The 20,523-nt window shown below is 52.7% G+C and overlaps 1 protein-coding gene across 3 annotated transcripts in view; it reads right to left on the reverse strand.

Moving 5' to 3' along the window:
* Positions 1–2,091: 2,091 nt before the first annotated feature.
* The window catches only part of LRP6 (LDL receptor related protein 6), a 50,492-nt gene continuing 32,060 nt past the window's right edge, over positions 2,092–20,523 (reverse strand). Inside the window, exons 7-22 of one of the 3 annotated variants that reach the window (XM_075855673.1) lie at positions 18,921–19,137; positions 18,516–18,805; positions 16,712–16,938; positions 13,119–13,303; positions 11,515–11,841; positions 11,234–11,433; positions 9,690–9,901; positions 9,355–9,545; positions 8,781–8,990; positions 8,563–8,688; positions 8,152–8,388; positions 7,892–8,002; positions 7,571–7,801; positions 6,968–7,104; positions 5,980–6,077; positions 2,092–5,264 (exon numbers count right to left, since the gene is read on the reverse strand). In XM_075855673.1, coding sequence (XP_075711788.1) covers positions 4,994–5,264; positions 5,980–6,077; positions 6,968–7,104; positions 7,571–7,801; positions 7,892–8,002; positions 8,152–8,388; positions 8,563–8,688; positions 8,781–8,990; positions 9,355–9,545; positions 9,690–9,901; positions 11,234–11,433; positions 11,515–11,841; positions 13,119–13,303; positions 16,712–16,938; positions 18,516–18,805; positions 18,921–19,137 — 3,270 coding nt within the window. In that variant the 3' untranslated portion in view covers positions 2,092–4,993. Of the gene's footprint in view, positions 5,271–5,979; positions 6,078–6,967; positions 7,105–7,570; positions 7,802–7,891; positions 8,003–8,151; positions 8,389–8,562; positions 8,689–8,780; positions 8,991–9,354; positions 9,546–9,689; positions 9,902–11,233; positions 11,434–11,514; positions 11,842–13,118; positions 13,304–16,711; positions 16,939–18,515; positions 18,806–18,920; positions 19,138–20,523 lie in introns of all 3 variants that reach the window. The other 2 variants (XM_075855672.1, XM_075855674.1) reach the window with 2 other exon arrangements.

Genomic DNA, 20,523 nt, shown 5'->3' on the forward strand with positions numbered 1-20,523 from the left:
TAGTTGTGATAGATGTTTCTGTGCTCTTGCCCCTTCTGCCTAAGCTGGAGGGTTCAGGGTCTGATAAATGGCATAGATCAGAGGGACAGCGCCCGCGGTGAGATGGGAAGCCCTAAATTTACCAGCGATCGACCACAATCGTTAGATTGGATCTTCTAAGCCGGGTAAGAAGTGGGTGTTATCCAAGATGGGGTACATGGTGGGCTGGGACGGGAGTAAAGATGTGCCCATTAGGGAGGACGTGCAGAATCAGACTGTTGGGACGTCGGCGTAAAGATTTCATTTGGTCCGGGGGCGGCAGAAAGGGGAATATTGGTGAAACTTTATTCCAGAGCGATCCAGGGTTCGGTAGATGAATGACTGCCCGTGACACGTGAGGCAACGTAGTCGGATCTAATGTCGGGGAGGGGTGTGTGGCACTATATACAGGTGGAGGTGGGGGCACTGTCTATAGGGGTCACTATAAGGGGGGCTGCATGTGGCACCTGGTGGGGGCCCCAGTCTTTCCTTGTTACGCCCCTGCCCCCAGGTGCGGGTGACGTGGTCTATTTTAAAGCAGAATGTGTTGTAAGGTGGGTGGGTAGGCAGGGAGGGAGAGGCTTCCAACAGAGAAATTAATTTTAAAACTAAAGTTGGGAGAAGTTGATATTCATGTGTTAGATTTGGGAGGGAGACGGACGGTCATCAGCGAACGCCGCAACTTTCTCCTCTCGCGTCTGTTTTAAGGCCGTAACATCAGGGTTTGTTCTGACACGTCGAAGGAAAGGTCCAAAAGTCTGGAGAAAGACTAGAGGGGATAAGGGGCTGCCTGGCCGGTTCCGTTATGTATTGAAAATCCCTCAGAGAAGACGCCGTTCACTCGGACCCTAGCAGAGGGGTGGGGACTACAGGGACATCCCCCCAACATATCGCGTCTGGAGAGCGAGTTGGAGCAGAGTCTCCTCCATGAAAATCGTGAACCCGGTCAAAGGCCTTTTCGGCTGGGGTGGGGGGGGAGACAGGTTATTAGCGGCAGCCGCCCGCAATTATTATGCCACCTTGTATAACAGACTATTTCTAATGGGAGGCGGTGACAGCGGCGCGAGGGGACAATCGTGACCAGCGCCTGGTGAGAAGCCGTAATCGTGTCCGTCAGTCTGGAGCGCGTGTCCCGGTCAGGAAAGGTTCGTCTAATACGTCGAAGTCGCAGGATCTGATGTGACATTGAAATCTCTGCTAAGGACGATGGTGGCCGACCCAAACCCGAGGGCTTCGAAAAAAATAAGCCGCGCCTTGGCCAATATTTGGTTGGAATAACGAGGTAAAGGTGTAAGTTTGGGAGGCGATCAAGCTCTTGGTCCATCCATCACCGCGAGAGGCCGGCAATGCCCAGGGAAGGGGTTGGGATAAGGATACCAGGCCCTCTGGATTTCAGGGCAGGGGTGAGACTACGGTTGGCGGGTGGGAACCATAAATTAGAAAGCCTGGAAAGATTTTTGCTCACATAAATGGGTTTCCTGAAGGAAAGGAACGTGGACGGGTCTCAACCATAAACTACCTGTGCCACCCACCACCTGCCCCTGATACCCATCCTGTGCCACCCACCACCTGCCCCCCCGATACCCATCCTGTGCCACCCACCACCTGCCCCTGATACCCATCCTGTGCCACCCACCACCTGCCCCCCCGATACCCATCCTGTGCCACCCACCACCTGCCCCCCCGATACCCATCCTGTGCCACCCACCACCTGCCCCCCCGATACCCATCCTGTGCCACCCACCACCTGCCCCCCCCGATACCCATCCTGTGCCACCCACCACCTGCCCCTGATACCCATCCTGTGCCACCCACCACCTGCCCCCCCCGATACCCATCCTGTGCCACCCACCACCTGCCCCCCGATACCCATCCTGTGCCACCCACTACCTGCAGCTCCACCACTACATACCTCATGCCACCTTACCAGCACCGCCCACTTCCTGCCCGCTCTAGACCTATGCCACCTGCGGCAATCGGCTGAGGGGGGTCAACACGGAATTTCTACGGTCTGGCGGGGGTGGGACAGGGCGGAGTTTGTGATAAATATGTCAGAAATAACAAGGACACGTCTCAGATTGAGCTTTTGTTTTATTATAAAATTAACTCTTTGTTACAGCTCGGCGCAGGATACAGCTCGGCGTACAGGGCGCAGGATACAGCTCGGCGCACAGGATACAGCTCGGCGCACAGGGCGCAGGATACAGGCCGGCGGTGACGTTTTATACACAGCTGAGAGATTGTACAGAAAGAAAATAAATGATAACGTACGAGCGCGCGGCTCGGAGCGACCAAATGTTGGCCAATATAAATCCTCCAGAGGTCCCGGCTCGGATCTGTCGTACCAGCGGCAGCAGAAAGGAAAATCAGTGTTAAAGCTACAAACGAGACGGCGTCCGCGAGCCGCGATCATAGAGAACGGATTATAAAACCGCAACATGTGACCACGGCCTAATACCGGAGTCACGCTTCTCAAATACTGTGTGATTAACCCTTCGGGTATATTCACACGCAAACGCAAAATACAGAGCGGGGAAAAAAACCGCTCCTGATTGTCAGACGTTCTTGTAGCAACTCGCGTTTTCAGAGTCGTTTTCAATGGAAAACATCCCAAGTAGCGTCCGGGACTTCTTTTGACGAGCCGTCATTTTACGCGCCGTATTTTGACAGCGATGCGTAAAATAAAGGCTCGTGGGAACAGAACATCGTAATTCCCATTGCAGGCAATGAGCAGACGTTTGTAGGCGCATTAGGGGCGTTTTTTCAGACGTAATTCGAGGCGTAAAACTAGGCCGTGTGAACCCAGCCTTAATGTGTCAGTCGGAGCTTCGGTCAGTGCAAAACTGACGGGTCCTAAGTCTACAGAGCCAGCGGCCATTATATAGGGAGGCGCCCCCATCCCGTACAACAGAAGATAAACAATGGCGCAGCCGTCTCTTTAAGGGTATGTTCACACGCAGCGTTTTCAGATGTAATTTGGGCGATTTACACCAGAAAAAACAGCCCTAATACACCTGCCCGTTACTTTCAATGGGAATTACGATGTTCTGTTCCCACGAGCCTTAATTTTACACGGCGCGTAAAATGACGGCTCATCAAAAGAAGGGCAGGACAGTTCTTGGGACTTGAGGCGTTTTCTATTGAAGAAAAAAAAAAAAAGCTCCAAAAACGGCACGAAAATCGCGAGTGGCTTAAAAACGTCTGAAAATCAGGAGCGGTTTTCCCTACAGCTCCTGATTTTCAGTCTGGTGTGTGAACAGGCCCTGAGGCTCACGGTGCGACTCCAAATGCTGCAGCTCTAAAAAGAGTCAAAATAAACGTTAAAGCCCTACAGACCGGGACTCGTATCCGTAATCCGGACGCTAAACTGTGGCCGCAATACCGCCGTCTCAATGAGATCTTACATTATGGGCACCAGGGGGTGGGGGATCCACGGACCGTCGCTTCCCAGCCAATCCCCACGTGTCTGGTGCACGACACTGCACCGCAGCGCCACCCCCGCCCGGCCGGTATCCTGTATAGTGGTGACTGATGAACATATATTTCTATATACACAGGTATACGGTATATAAACAGGAGGCGAGTACATAAAAACGTTACATGGTTTATAAATACAATACAGTATCTACATCGTATGCGGTATAAAAACACTTAACAATCGCAGCTTTCGTAAGATAGAAACCAAACGTCTTCAGCAGCCAGGGAGGGAGGGCGGACGCCGCGAGGGGAGACAGACCCAAGCAACTTTGGCAATATCATACAATAAAGAAACAAAAAAAAATAATTATTAGGGCCCCCCCCCCCCCCCCTTTCAAATGGTTTAGTGGTTTAACCCAGCGCTGTCCTCTAGGATCAGATTAGTGGTACATGAGCAGGTTGGGAAGGAACCATCCCAGAGCAGGGGGGGCTGGTGTAAGTTGCAGGTACAGACCATGAGGCAATGTGATGTATTGTCCGTCATTTCTACCGATACAATCGATGACTTTATAGAGAACGAGGACGACTTCTGTGTTCCCTATGAAGTCATGGACTCCTCAGCATAGGACGCATCCAGCGGACACCTGATTGTTAACGTCAACCATGCAGCCTGAAATGCAGCAGCAGTGGAGTTCCCCTTTAATTCTTAAAGGTATATCAATAAAAAAAAAAACTAAAACAAAATAACCCCAAAACAGTACAATGACTGCAGCCGTCCTTACATAAAGCCCTCGGGGCGGCCGAGATCCATTTAAAGGGGCTCTTCAAGTTTACAGACTCACTCGTGAGCATTCCATCGGCTTCTAATTTTATCATATGGTGAAATTTGGCCCCCCCGAGCTCCAGGGCCGCCCGGGTCATTCAATGTCTGGCCGTATACCAGTATAACTATTAATGGAATATTAGATCGCGACGCGGTCCGTCAGGGTGAGTCCGAAGAGAACAAATAAAATCCTATTAAAAACCGGGAAAAATACAAAGAAACATAAAATAAAATGATAGGGGTTAATCCTTAAAGTGCCAGCAGAGCCGGTACATCGCTGGAGCGGCCGCTTGTCTCCGCCGCTTGTCTCCGCCTCCTTTCACCTTCATCACTTGGCTTTCATTTTTTGGCGTGGCGTCTCCTCGGCGGCCGGTTAAGGCATCGTGTGTTCCGTTTGCAAAAATAGATATTTATATATATTTATATATTTGTACAATATACGGGTAGAACGGGAATCTTCTATACAAAAGCTGAGACGTCTGATGAGGGGGGAGGAGCCGCGCGTTGATTTCACGGCTCGACAGCGCGACGAGGAGCGAGCTAAGAAAATATATAAATATCTTTCTCTATGTACAAGTCCACGAAATGACCCTCCCCCGGCCCAGCTCACAAGGGGGGGAGGGGGGGGGGGGGGGGTTCTCTTAAAAAAGAAAAAAATCTGTACATGAAATGAAAAAAAATTTTTTTTCCAGAGGTGCGAGGTCCCCCCCTCCACAGGACCGGGGGAGGGAGGTCTCAGGAGGAGTCTGTGCACGGTGAGGGTGGTGGTGGGTACAGATGATGAGAGTAGCTGCGCTCGGTGTATGGGGACGGGGGACAGCTCTCCTCAGCGGACAGGTACTGGCTGCGCGGCGTTGGGGGAGGGGGCACCGGCTCTGAGTCATAGTTCAGGTCGCTGGTGTAACCTTTAGCGGTGGCGAGGCGGTGACTTGGGGTGTAGTCGCTGTCGCACACGTCGGTGCTGCAGGGCGTGGTGGGAGGAGCGAAGTGGCGGTAACTGTACGGCCTGTAACTGAAACCATGAACAAGGTAAATAATCCAAAAAATTATGTAAAGGAAGATTAATTATTGGATAACGAGAAGCTCTTCAATTTTCTAAAAGACTCATCATTTTCAAGATTCTGCTTGCAGTCAGTGAATGTGAACTTTCTAGTTTACACTACGAGACTGAAAACCCATCCTGACTGTCGTAGTCAGCTGAAGGTTTGTTACAACGTATCAGCACAGACATTCCTCTGGGAGGTGAACACTTTGCTGCAATGTATCAGGGCAGGTGAAACGTATGGGCTTGTTTAGACTGGATACAATGGTAGCAAATCCTCAGCTGTGAAGAGTATTCATTCTGCGGCAGTTTTCAGCCTCAGGGTGTAAACACTGGATGTTTATATTCACTGACAGCAAGCAGCTCTTGGAATTCGTGAAGAATTTGAAAAAGTTGCAAGCCGCGTTCATCACAAACCTGAAACACCCCCCCTCCATGACCCACTGGAACCAGCGATAAATATCCAGATTCCAACCCTGCTCAGCATATCCACAGTCTGAGAGGACGAGGCTCATGATCCGCGCACCGCGGTGTCATCACATGGGCTGCTCTCCCCAGAGGCAGACACCGCGTTGTGAGGGGGTGCGGGGGGGACGACACTACACAGTGCCAGGTATCAGAAAACATCCCCCACCCCGGATCCCCATCATCCGCCTGACCGCTCAGGAGAAACCATTACCTGTATGACCGGTGGGAGGACGGACTGTTCGAGGAATAACCAAACTCCATGGTGTAATGCGAGCGCTCGGTGGCCGGGGAAGGAGGAGGATTCAGAATCTGAAACCGGAAGGAAAGACGTTAATGGTAAAATAAGGGGGGGGGGGGGGGGGCGCGACTACTTCACACGAGCGATCTCCACAGTATATGGCATCGTGGGAAGCAGAACGTCACATCATGGAGCCTAGACCCATCCCCCACACCGTAATGAGAGGTGTACAGGATTAGAAAAAGACTCCAGAAACCAGCACCACCCCTGTGCACAGGCTGTGTGTGGTACTGCAGCTAAGCCCCATTCATTTCAATGAAGCAGAGCTGCAATACCAGACAGCCCATGAATAGATGTGGCGGCATTTCGGAAAGATCGCAGCCGTGTTTTTCTAGTCATGGACAATAAACGTAAAGCGGCTTCAAGTGTTGTCAAAATAAATCCTAATCCTTAAAGTTCTGCAACTTTCTAATAGACATTGTATTTCAATTCCTCAATTGGCCACATCTCTGCTTGCTGCCAGTGACTGGGCGTTAACAAGTTTCCAAAGGTTTAAACCTCATTCCTGACCCAACACTTCTCACAGCCGAGGGTTTGTTACAATTGTATCCAGTCTAGACAATTCTACACAACCCGGACTCCAGACTGATACATTGTGACAAACGATCAGGAGAGAGATTTCTGCTGTTGTGTTTACCTCACAGATAATCGTTTAGACTGGATGCAATTATAACAAACCCTCAGCTGTGAGAAGTATCAGGTCTATATAGGTTTTCAGCCACCAACAAGAATGTCTCCACTTACTGACAGCAAGCAGAGATCATAAAAATGGTAAGGAATTTCAAATACAAAGTCCATTAGAAAGTTGCGGAACTTTATTATAGTGATTGAGGTTGACGGACGTCTATAGACGCAGGAGAGCGGCCTCCGCACCGCACGTGCCGGGATTCAGGAAACTCACCGGAGGGAAATAGGTTCCTTTGGTGCTGGACGAGCTGCTCGACGACGCTCCGGTCACATGTGCGCGGTCATACGGCGGCCCGCTGCTTCCACCCATAATGCTCAGCGAACTTATTACCGACTTCCCGCGTGACATTCCTGCAGAGGGGAAATCAAGAAGTAAATCGGACGTCTGGACACGTGAACCGACGTCACCTCGACCGCCGCGCTCACCGGGAGGCTGGGAATTAAATGGTTAAGCTCTGGACGTTAAACACCGCCATGAAACCCGATGCCACGACCCATACAACGCGCCCGCATGTAACGGGATACGGGTCACATCCTCACCCTAGAGACTGGGGGCAGAAACAACACTTCCAGCACGTGGGCTGCTCTCTGCTGTGTGGAGGGGGAGGGGAGATTGTCTTCTAGTGAGATTACTGGGATAGAACCGGGCATGGCATGGGCACTAGGAACCATTAAAGGGGCACTCCGCCATTACCAGACACGTGACTGGATCTCGTTTCAATATCCAGGAAAGGACATCGCAGCAGACGAAGGACCCAATGGACACCGTCACGCACATGTGGAGTCTCCCTTTATCAAAGATGGCGGCATAACTGACCTGGCAGGGAGCTGGTAAGAGAGCTGGGGTGCGGGACATATCCCAGGGGCACAGAGGCTGGACCGTGCACCACATAGTCGTTGGCCATGGTTTCGCCATCACCCTTCATACGAGGGCACAACACCCTCTGGCAGACAAAGTACACGCCGCCGACCACAAATACGGTGAGGATGACGCCGATGATGGAGCCGATGGTGTTGGTGGAGGGCGGAGGCGGCTCCTCTGTGGGATCTGTAGGGGACAATTACATAAGATAAGACGGGAGACTGGACCACAGTGAAGCCAGGGGGAGGGGTGCCGAGTGTCATATCGCCAACTTACAGCAGCCCAGTTCATCGGAGCTGTCGCTGCAGTCCCGGTTGTGGTCGCAGCGCCGGTGTTTCCCGATGCATTGTCCGCTGCCGCAGTGAAACTGGTCTACGGTGCAGATTTCTGAGGAGGGAGTAACAAAGCGGAATTAAATCAAAACGAACGGGGGAAAAGCCCGCCAAATACAGCCAGCGAGTCGCCGACGGCTCATTCAGACGGGGTCAGTGGTAGATCTGACGGTGGGGTCACCGCACTGATGACGGGCAGCTCACCGTTGCAGTTCTTCTCGTCAGACTTGTCCTGGCAGTTGGCCTCGCCATTACACCGGAGAGAAGAGTCCACGCACTGCCCGCTGGCGCACTGGTACTGGGTGATCGAGCACTTGGGGCAGTTGTGCTCGTCGCTGTTGTCCACGCACTCCATGAAGCCGTCGCAGCGCCACTCCGCAGGTATACAGTCCACCTCTCCCGTGTAGCAGGTGAACTGCTGGGGCGAGCAGGTCGGCGGTTCTGCAAAAAGAGGAAACGGGGAGATTAACGGCGAGGACGAAAACGTGACAAGAAATATTTAAAGGGGCTGTCGGATCAGAACCATCTCTATGAGGCATCATGGGGGTGGGGGGTTCCCTGCAGGGTCCCCCCTCACTTTGGATTATATAATCCTACAATCTATAGGTCACCCACCTCCGCAGGACAGTTCATCTTGTAGGAGGACCAGGTGTATGGGACAGGAGCAGCGAGTCGTTCCGTCGCCTTTCACGATACAGATGTGGGTACAGCCGCCGTTCTCCTGAGCGCAGGGGTGCTCCTCTGAAAAGAAAAACAGCCCCGTTACATCAATCCCATCTACGTGGCCGCGCCACGTATTCAGCCGCCATGTTGTCACGGCCTGCGGGACTCACTGTACTCCTTCTCGCTCAGTTCCGTCACCGCGTGGATGTCCGTCAGGAAGGGGATCCGAGCCTGGATTTTTGTGCGCCCCTCCCGTCCCGTTTTTTCAATGCGTTCGATCATCTGCTGCTGTCTGTCGATCCAATACAGGTGGTTACCGAAAACCGTGAGTCCCACCGGCTGCAGCACGTTGGAATCTTCCAGCACAATGCGGTTCCCACCTGAAATGCAAAACCGATTCAACACACACAGAACGTCCTAATCCAGAAAGCCGGATAATCCGGGGCCCAACTGACGTCAGATTTAATGAACTCTATTATATAATCTCCTTAAAGGGGTCGTCTCACTAATAGGACATATGGACCTGACAGGGGGCACATAGAAGGGGGCGGCTCTCACTTTGGCGGACCCCGTGTGTCCATGTTCTACATTCAGGCAGTTATACGTATGGTCGGCATGTAATACTACATTTCTCCAGTAGAGGCCGCTGCAGAGGAAACGTATGACGGGTCACAGATCGGCTCGGGGTCGTCCTCTATTGTCTTCATGAGACGACCCCTTTAAGAACATTGTACCGCTCCTTACCAGACAGGTCGCTGCTCTCGATCCGTCTCAAGTCGGAATCCGCCCAGAACAACTTTCCCATTTTGTTATCCAGAGCAAGAGCGATGGGTTTACTGAGACCCGTGAAAAAGAGAACCTCCCGTTCGGTTCCGTCCAGGGCGGCTCGCTCTATTTTGGCGGAACGTTCCTGTAAATTGGTGAAATACATGTACCTGGAACGGCAGAATGAAAGCGGCGTTACGTCAGCAGCGCGCAAAGTAATAATCCGTATAAACCCACTAACAGCGATCAACAGAAGCAACGCCACCGCCGCCAAACGATGGACCGACGTAGAAAACACACCGATCCCAACTCACCCTCTCTCCGGGTTCACGAGGATGGCTCGGGGTCGGTCCTGCTCGCCTTTCAGGACTATTCCGATAGCGCGGCCGTCCATGCGGGTGACGTTGATGACGTTGGTGGCCTCGCAGGTCCAGTAGATGAAGCGGCTGTAGATGTCGAGGCTCATGTCATACGGCTGCATGTCCAGGTTCTGGTTGGGGTTTGTGTTGGACACCACAGTCACATTCTGCCAGGAACAGCGGAAAGGGTTAAACCAGAAACAAAATATCTAAAACGCTGCCAAGTACGAATGTATGAATTATAGAACGTGGAACGCGAGATATATCAGTATAATATCCGACCTGTGATACTAAAGAGGAAGATCAAGTGCAAAGTACAGAAGACAAAGATTAGGAGTTACAGAAACCCCAACCAGGGCTTAAAGTGCACGTCCACCTCTTCTCACCACGTGGTTCTCAGGTCCAAAATCTAGCGCCGATTCATTCCATAACATATCTTTATAATGGTCCGTTTTGTTTTTCCTGATACAGAGCTCCAAATCCCCTGCATAGAAATCTACTTACGTCATAATGTTCTGCAGAATCCACTAGGGGGAGCTCACTGTACACGGTTATACATAAAACTCTATAACACTATGTAGTGAGCTCCCCCTAGTGGTGACTGCAGGCAGCAGATCATCATCATCATCATGTAACTATGGGAGCTGTATATATCTGTATGTAGTGAGCTCCCCCTAGTGGTGGCTGCAGGCAGCAGAATGTTATCATGTAACTCTATGGGAGCTGTATATATCTATGTAGTGAGCTCCCCCTAGTGGTGGCTGCAGGCAGCAGAATGTTATCATGTAACTCTATGGGAGCTGTATATATCTGTATGTAGTGAGCTCCCCCTAGTGGTGTCTGCAGGCAGCAGAATGTTATCATGTAACTCTATGGGAGCTGTATATATCTGTATGTAGTGAGCTCCCCCTAGTGGTGTCTGCAGGCAGCAGAATGTTATCATGTAACTCTATGGGAGCTGTATATATCTGTATGTAGTGAGCTCCCCCTAGTGGTGTCTGCAGGCAGCAGAATGTTATCATGTAACTCTATGGGAGCTGTATATATCTGTATGTAGTGAGCTCCCCCTAGTGGTGACTGCAGGCAGCAGAATGTTATCATGTAACTCTATGGGAGCTGTATATATCTGTATGTAGTGAGCTCCCCCTAGTGGTGTCTGCAGGCAGCAGAATGTTATCATGTAACTCTATGGGAGCTGTATATATCTGTATGTAGTGAGCTCCCCCTAGTGGTGTCTGCAGGCAGCAGAATATTATCATGTATTTCTATGGGAGCTGTATATATCTGTATGTAGTGAGCTCCCCCTAGTGGTGGCTGCAGGAAGTGGAATGTATGTAACTATGGGAGACAGATCTAGAAGTTATATTGCAGGTTGGGGACTCGCTATAAGGGCGGCGCACTTGGGGATTAGGAGGAGTCTGGGCTTGGTCTGAATGATCGGTGTCCTGTCTGATCGAGCCGATCACCAGGTCTCCAGCAGCTATCACATTACATCTCACCTGGCTGCCATCTTCCAGGGCTCTGCGGATGCTCTGCCGGGAATCTATCCAATACAGGTGCTTCTCCACAGGATCGTAGTCGATGGCGCGCACATTACGCAGGTTGTGGATGGGCAGGATGATGTCGGGGCTCTGCTGCTCATCGATCACCATTCTGTTAATGGCATTTTTCTGACTGAAGAGCAGGAAGGAGCTGGGAGCTGAGGAGCGGAGGAGACATGATCAGTATACGCAGCGATCCCTCCCCCGGATGAGCAGGTCGGGGTTACTCCACCACTCACCACTACAAGTCTTGTTGTCCGTGTTCAGGGAGTAGTGGACGGGGCAGCTGCAGGCATAACCGGTGACAGGCGTCGCCAGGCACAGGTGGGAGCAGTGGCCATTGCTGGACGCACACTCGTTCCAGCCGGACTGCCGGGAGGAGTGGAACACCAGGATGTCCATGACGTAGTCCAGGTGGCCCTGGATGATGGTCCTGTTCTGGCCGCTCGTCTTGTTGGCTCTCTCAATGCTCCGGCGGCTCCAGTCAGTCCAGTATATAAAATCCTGATACTGGGTCAAACCGAAAGGATGCGGCAAGTCGTCGGCTATAACGTCACGGTCTTGTCCTGCGGAGAATAAATAAATGTCACCCACCCTAGTTCTGCTCACACACCTAATGAGCTCGTTACAATGTATCAGTGCAGACAATGCTGTGAGCTAAACAGCAGCAGCGCAAATCTCTACTGTCCGGACTCCAAACTGATAAGGCTTCGTTCACATCCTTGTTGGGGTCCCGTTCGGACGTTCCGTCTGTTTCCGTCAGAACGGGACCCTGAGCAGATAGAAACCAGAGGTTTCCGTTTTCATCACCATTGATCTCAATGGTGCCGGATCCGGTGCCCGTGGTTTCCGTTTGTCTTTTGTGCACCGGACCCGTCGCTTTGCCGGAACCAATAACAGTCGACCACGCTATTGCTTCCGGCAAAACGACAGGTCCGGTGCACAAGAGACAAAACGGAAACCACGGGCACCGGATCAGTCACCATTGAAATCAATGGTGATGAAAACGGAAACCTCCGACGGAACGTCAGAACGGGACCCCAACGCAGATGTGAACGAAGCCTAACATCTTACCTGCACCGATACATCGGTAACAAATCCGCAGCTGTGAAAGGTGTTAGGGCAGATTTTTGGCTTTGTAAACAAGAAAGTCTGCATTGACTGAAAGCAAGCAGAGATCTTAATGCTGAGAAACAAACATAAAATTGTACATAAAAAAAAAAAAAAAAAAAAGAAGGAAGCGTACAATTAAATAACCCCCCCGGGCTGCAGAGAGGAGGTGACGGCGGCCCGCACAGCTGGAGAGCCGTAACTCACCACATGGGTGATCCGTTCAGAACACACGATGGCAGTGCAGTTATCCCATGTGATTCTACGGCAGCGCTACTTGTAAATCTGAATTGCGTTACGTCTCTCCAGTCACATCCAAAGCTGCATTCACTATTCTGCCGATTTATAGTACGTCTCCAGCTAAATCCGAAGCTGCATTTACTATGCTGCTGATTTCTGACTGTACCTCAGTAGGGTCTCACACCCCTCTGCTCCACTCCCCCTGACAGCAGGACACTTGGCTGTCCCGTATTGAGGGAGAAGTACTTTTAATATCAGGCACTGTACAGTGGACCACGTCGTCCAGCAGGTTCTAGGTACCAAAGTTCGTACATCACCTAAACAAGGAGGAGTGTGCCGGCATAGAGGTCAAAGTTGCAGGCAGCAGAATTGGGACTGCAGCTTTGGGTGTGACTGGAGTAGAAGACATGATGCAAATCAGGATCAAGGCTGTGAAGATTAAGAGATCGATCCATTTACCAGCGCTCCTAGGTCAGGTAACGGCCGCACTCACCCATCATGTTCGAGGACTCGATGAGATTGGTGTCCAGGTCCGTCCAGTACAATCTCCTCTCCGCATAGTCAATAGTCAGCCCGTTGGCGCGGCCCACATTGGGCACCAGGGTGATGCGTTCACTTCCGTCCATTGCTGCTCTGTCAATCTTGGGTTTCCCACCCCACTCCGTCCAGTACATGAACCTACAAAAGAAAATTATTATAAGTTATTGCATCGCTGGGGATCTCTACACCAGACTATAGTACAGCGCCGGCCGAAAACACTACATCCCCCACAATACAGCACAGCAGAGGGCACTGTATGCAGCGGCAAGAGGTTACTGCAGCCTGAGAGCTAACAGGAAGCCAGCAGAATACAGAATATAGCAGGGACTGTAAAATAAGTACAATGAACGCAGCTGTGGCTGGAGAGAGTCAGCATGGGGGAACGCAGCTCCAGCTGTGGCTGGAGAGAGTCAGCATGGGGGAACGCAGCTGTGGCTGGAGAGAGTCAGCATGGGGAACGCGTGGCTGGAGAGAGTCAGCATGGGGAAACGCAGCTCCAGCTGTGGCTGGAGAGAGTCAGCATGGGGGAACGCAGCTCCAGCTGTGGCTGGAGAGAGTCAGCATGGGGGAACGCAGCTCCAGCTGTGGCTGGAGAGAGTCAGCATGGGGGAACGCAGCTCCAGCTGTGGCTGGAGAGAGTCAGCATGGGGAACGCGTGGCTGGAGAGAGTCAGCATGGGGGAACGCAGCTCCAGCTGTGGCTGGAGAGAGTCAGCATGGGGGAACGCAGCTCCAGCTGTGGCTGGAGAGAGTCAGCATGGGGGAACGCAGCTGTGGCTGGAGAGAGTCAGCATGGGGAACGCGTGGCTGGAGAGAGTCAGCATGGGGAAACGCAGCTCCAGCTGTGGCTGGAGAGAGTCAGCATGGGGGAACGCAGCTCCAGCTGTGGCTGGAGAGAGTCAGCATGGGGGAACGCAGCTCCAGCTGTGGCTGGAGAGAGTCAGCATGGGGGAACGCAGCTCCAGCTGTGGCTGGAGAGAGTCAGCATGGGGGAACGCAGCTCCAGCTGTGGCTGGAGAGAGTCAGCATGGGGGAACGCGTGGCTGGAGAGAGTCAGCATGGGGAACGCAGCTCCAGCTGTGGCTAGAGAGAGTCAGCATGGGGAACGCAGCTCCAGCTGTGGCTAGAGAGAGTCAGCATGGGGAACGCAGCTCCAGCTGTGGCTAGAGAGAGTCAGCATGGGGAACGCAGCTCCAGCTGTGGCTGGAGAGAGTCAGCATGGGGAACGCAGCTCCAGCTGTGGCTGGAGAGAGTCAGCATGGGGAACGCAGCTCCAGCTGTGGCTGGAGAGAGTCAGCATGGGGAACGCAGCTCCCGCTGTGGCTGGAGAGAGTCAGCATGGGGAACGCAGCTCCCGCTGTGGCTAGAGAGAGTCAGCATGGGGAACGCAGCTCCCGCTGTGGCTAGAGAGAGTCAGCATGGGGAACGCAGCTCCAGCTGTGGCTGGAGAGAGTCAGCATGGGGGAACGCAGCTCCCGCTGTGGCTGGAGAGAGTCAGCATGGGGGAACGCAGCTCCAGCTGTGGCTGGAGAGAGTCAGCATGGGGGAACGCAGCTCCAGCTGTGGCTGGAGAGAGTCAGCATGGGGAACGCAGCTCCAGCTGTGGCTGGAGAGAGTCAGCATGGGGAACGCAGCTCCAGCTGTGGCTGGAGAGAGTCAGCATGGGGAACGCAGCTCCAGCTGTGGCTGGAGAGTAGAGCTCTGGTTGTCACTGGAGCACAATAGTAAGTGCAGCTTTGGCTGTCACTGAAAAAAAAGTCAACCTTTGTGAATGCAGCTCTGGCTGTGACTAGAGTTTAAAGATGGTGTAACTGATCAGTACAAAACACAAAAGCAAATAGAAAGACACTGAACATTATCTGCAGACAACGTCTTCACTGATGTCCTGAGACAGACGTTACACTATAAGCTCTGCTACATATTTCTCCGGCGCGCACCTTCGCCTCGGAGACTTCCTGCGCTTCTTTCATGGCAGCTCAGCCCTGACCTACTTTACACAAGAGACGACTACGAGGGGGAGGCCGATCCGCCTGACTACATGGACGGATAATATTTCAGGTTTGTGTTCCCAGCGAGTGTAATTATTGATGGCAGAGCGGGGGCTGGGCAGAGGATTGTCCCATTGTTACTGTGAACAGAGCGAAATACAAAGGACGACCGAGCCCGACACAAAGAAAGTGCAGCAAACCCACTGCTCTTAAAGGCAGGAATTCTCCATGTCCTTCCCAGTGCAGAAAACGATAAGTCCTCCGGTCAATCAGCAGCGGCAAGAGCCCCTGGGGGAGGGGCCACAGCCGAGGAGCCCCTGGAGGAGGAGCCACCGCCGAGGAGCCCCTGGAGGAGCCACCGCCGGAGGAGCCCCTGGAGGAGGAGCCACCGCCGGAGGAGCCCCTGGAGGAGGAGCCACCGCCGGAGGAGCCCCTGGAGGAGGAGCCACCGCCGGAGGAGCCCCTGGAGGAGGAGCCACCGCCGGAGGAGCCCCTGGAGGAGGAGCCACCGCCGGAGGAGCCCCTGGAGGAGGAGCCACCGCCGGAGGAGCCCCTGGAGGAGGAGCCACCGCCGGAGGAGCCCCTGGAGGTTGAGCCACCGCCGGAGGAGCCCCTGGAGGAGGAGCCACCGCCGGAGGAGCCCCTGGAGGAGGAGCCACCGCCGGAGGAGCCCCTGGAGGAGGAGCCACCGCCGGAGGAGCCCCTGGGGGAGGAGCCACCGCAGAGGAGCCCCTGGGGGAGGAGCCACCGCAGAGGAGCCCCTGGGGGAGGAGCCACAGCCGAGGAGCCCCTGGGGGAGGAGCCACAGCCGAGGAGCCCCTGGGGGAGGAGCCACAGCCGAGGAGCCCCTGGAGGAGGAGCCACAGCCGAGGAGCCCCTGGAGGAGGAGCCACAGCCGAGGAGCCCCTGGAGGAGGAGCCACAGCCGAGGAGCCCCTGGAGGAGGAGCCACAGCCGAGGAGCCACAGCGTGTAGCATAATGGTTCTATACATTTTAGTCTGTGTCTTGGAAAGCTGGGTTAACAACCAATATAGCAGCTATTACAGCCTTCACAGGGGTTGTTACCAAACTTTACCAATCTCCTGAATGGCAAATCTGCCTGATTATATAATAACATGTCCTCCACTCCCTTCCTGCTGCATTACTGCTCCATTCAGGAGGCTGAAAAACCTGACTGACAATGAGGAGCCGTGGTGAGGTCTTATTATTTGCCACCCAGCTTTCCCAGAAACAAAAGAAATAGAATTAAAAAACCTTAAGCGGTCAGAGGATTTTCTCCCTCCTTAAAACAGCGCCACTTTTGTCCATGGGTTGTATCTGGTAATACACCTCAGTCCTATACACTTAAATGAGTGGTTAAATGAGTGGATGACTAGAGCTGCAATACCTGATACAACCCATGGACAGAAGTGGCGCTGTTTCTGAATTGCCTTCAAGGACCTTATTACCCGACCAACTAGAGGGCACAGGACCAATAAAGCGCTAAGGGGGGGGCTGCCGCTGGGGGTCCGCTCAGAGAGGTTATGGGTTCCTATCTGTAAGTCCATCTGGTAACTCACCCGTCTGCAGGGTCGAGAGCGAGCGCCCGTGGGCTGTCCAGATCTTTCCACACCAGGATCTGCCGGTGAAGGCCATCAAGCTTGGAGACTTCAATACGATTGGTGCCAGTGTCTGCCCAGTACAGGTTCTTCCCCAGCCAGTCCACCGCCATGCCTTCTGGGTAATCCAGTCCAAACTGGACCACGTGCTCCAGAGCGCTCCCATTCATGAACGCACGACTGATCGTCTGCAAGGAAAGGAGATCACATGAGAGCAGAGAACTGGCGGCCGCTCCCTGCCGCGGGTCATCATCACATAATCAGGACATTACAATCATTTGCATATAATTACTTGTAACTTGATCGGATACTCCAGTCACATCCAAAGCCGCATTCATAATTCTACTGCTGCAGGATCCTAAATCCTACTGGTTCAGCACCTGAACAGGGAAAAGCTGATCTAGGAAAAACTACATCTCTCAAAATGCACTGCAGTCGACTGTAGGGTATTATAGGAGTTCAGCTGTTTGGGGGTCTCTATCAGTCCAGTGCTGGGAGAACTGTGAATGCTGCTGTTGAGTATTAGACTTGGTGTAACCAAAAATTTGTAAATGCAGCTCTGGATGTGACTGGAGTAGAATACATGATGAACCAGCAGACATAGGCTACATTCACACGACTGAAAACCGGCCGTGTGACGGACGATTTTTGAACGCCCGTCACGCGGCCATTTTCAGAACAATGATGTTCTTTGGGTGTAGTCACACGGCCGTTTTTTCTAACGGCCCGTGAATATTGGCCGTCAAAAAATAGGACATGTCCTATTTTTAACCGTTTTCACGGCCAGACGGACCCCATAGAAGTCAATGGATCCGCTTTGAACGGCTGTCAATACATGTAACAACCACCTACGGGGGGGGAGGGCGCATGCGCGTGGCATCACCTACAGGGGGGCGCGTGCGCGTGGCATCACCTACAGGGGGGCGCGTGCGCGTGGCATCACCTACAGGGGGGCGCGTGCGCGTGGCATCACCTACAGGGGGGCGCGTGCGCGTGGCATCACCTACAGGGGGGCGCGTGCGCGTGGCATCACCTACAGGGGGGCGCGCGCGCGTGGCATCACCTACAGGGGGGCGCGCGTGTGTGTGGCATCACCTACAGGAGGGCGCGCGTGTGTGTGGCATCACCTACAGGAGGGCGCGCGTGTGTGTGGCATCACCTACAGGAGGGCGCGCGTGTGTGTGGCATCACCTACAGGAGGGCGCGCGTGTGTGTGGCATCACCTACAGGAGGGCGCGCGTGTGTGTGGCATCACCTACAGGAGGGCGCGCGTGTGTGTGGCATCACCTACAGGGAGGCTGTGAAACAATCATGACAATGACCTGCCTTTGGGTGTTTTCAGGGGGTTGGGGCAAAAAGAGCCCGACAAACGAAATAGTTTTTTTAACGGCCATGAAAGACGGACTAGAAATGGATGTCATTTTGGAGACACGGATGCAAAACGGCCGTGAGATTCTGAGAGTTGATGCGTTTTTAATGGCAATTTGTTTCCACGGTCGGGTGAATGTCGCCATAATCTAGTAACCTCCACAGCTGCAACTAGAACGATCATACTCTAGTCACATTCATAAAGACAAGATGTAACAGCAGTATTGTGAATGCAGCTCTGGATGTGACTAGAGTATAAACCATTCTATAACCAGATGAGTTCAGTAAGGTATTTGCAACACTTTCCAGTTTACATTTTGGGCTGGTTTGCAGAAAAGCCGCTACTGAGTACGAGCAGAAGTCCGATGTGAACGTGGAGTAACACGCGGCCGCGCACCTTTAAACTGATGTCTGTCCAGTAAATCCTGTTGTCCGTCACATCGAAATCCAGAGCCGACGCTTCCTTCACCCCGGTCAGCGGGATGGCTACGTTATTATTGTTCGTCTCGAGAGAAATGCGCCGTATGTCCGCCCGGCGGGAGAAGAGGAGGAAAGCCTCGGGCACAATACAAGTCCTCATATCATTGATGAGCTCCAGGCCTATCGGACAAGCGCAGCGCGGTCCTTGCGGACGATAAAGGCACAAGTGACTGCAGCCGCCATTGTTCTCTGCACACGCGTTCGTCCCTTTTAGAAGAAAAAAAAATAACAAAAATCGGTGCGAGAACGAAAAAAAATAAAAAAATAAACACAACCTGCGATTACATCATGGCGGCCGCCCGGCGCAGCGTTCGCCGCTCACCTGGCATCCTGTGAATGTTGGTGGCTTTCAATCCCATCAAGTCGGGCAGTTGGTCTATGATGACCTCGCGCTCCCCGGTGCGCTTGTGAACCCGCTCGATGCTGCGGCGCTGCCAGTCAGTCCAGTACACGAAATCTCCCAGCAACGTGAAGCCGAAGATATGGGGCAGCTTGTCCTCCACCAGCACCCGCCGACCTGTGCCGTTCGTAGTCATCACCTGTAATGGACACAGAATCAGAGTCGTTACAGAACAGGTATCATAAGACGAGGTCATAGGAAGGTCCTGAACTAGTCCTGCTCACACAGCTGAGGGATTGCTACAATGTATCAAGCTAGGGAATAGAATCTCTGTAGTTCTGGACTCCAGACTCATCGCTCTTACCTACACTGACACATAGTAACAAACCAATCAGCTGCACGATCTGAGAGGGACATATCGCAGGGTCACCGGTCGGGTCACGGGTGATTTGGTTCTATGGTGCTGGGTTAAGACTCAAGTTATCTGTATAAGACCGTGATATAATGAAGTGAATCTGAAACAGACCAATCACAGCACCAGGCGTAGCCGGCCGTAATTGGACTCCAGCGGAACAATCGTCCAATCAAGACAAAAAAAAAAAAAAAAAAGTTAAAAACATGAGCCCCCACCAGAGGCGTCCGCCGGGAAAACTCATTGAAAACAGATTGTGGGTCACTTCATATTAAGCACAACATTATCCGCGCAGGGAAATTGACAGCCGGGCGTCCGGCGCGAGTAAACCGTTCTAGAATGAGCCCCGAGATACAGCGTAAATCCTGAGTATATAGATTATACACACGGAAAACGGCAGTTAAAGGGGAATCACACCTCTCAGACATGGGAGAAGTGAACATGGGGGTGTCTACGAGCTCCGATCTCTTATACAATGTAACGTGGCAGCAGCAATGACCCAGTCAGCAGCCATAGGGACCTTCGGATCTGCTTTCCCGCTGTCTCCTCTGATGCGCGAGTTCGTCTCTGCTGCATCAGAGGTTAAGTATTCGATAAACCCCATTTTTCGCCTCTGTCCAGGAACTAGAAGGCGTGAGATCTGCGGTGGCTGCAGCTCCGGGGGTGTGTGGAGTTTCACATTACGGGTCAGAGTCTAAACACCAGGAAACCGCAGAGGGGAGAAAGTCGACGACAGGAAACACGTGTGGCTGCGACCGCATCAACCCCGGGCCGGAGGAAGCGCGATCATCTGCAGGCAGCGCATTAACCAAGTATTCTCGGGTCTGAAAGATTAATCGTCGTGTAATAGAAGGCGTGCTTAATTTGCTCACCATTTTCAAGACCTCTGCTTGTTGCCAGTGAATGGTAAAAATATTTTTTTCGAAGACCTGTACAGACCTAATATTTCTCAGAGCTGGGTGTTTGTTACAATTGTATCCAATCTAGACAATCCTGGGTGAGCTAAAAACAGCACCAACCTCTGATCGTTTGTTACAATGTATCAGTGCAGATAAAGCTCCGTTTACACGGTTTTTAAATTACGTTTGGCGTAGAAACGGCAAAGTTGCTGTACGAATACCCATGCGCCAAGTGTATCTTAAAAGAGTGCCCTTTTGGCATTAGCTGGGCCGG

This window comes from Rhinoderma darwinii, chromosome 3 (genome assembly GCF_050947455.1).
Source record: "Rhinoderma darwinii isolate aRhiDar2 chromosome 3, aRhiDar2.hap1, whole genome shotgun sequence".
Classification (NCBI taxonomy): Eukaryota; Metazoa; Chordata; class Amphibia; order Anura; family Rhinodermatidae; genus Rhinoderma; species Rhinoderma darwinii.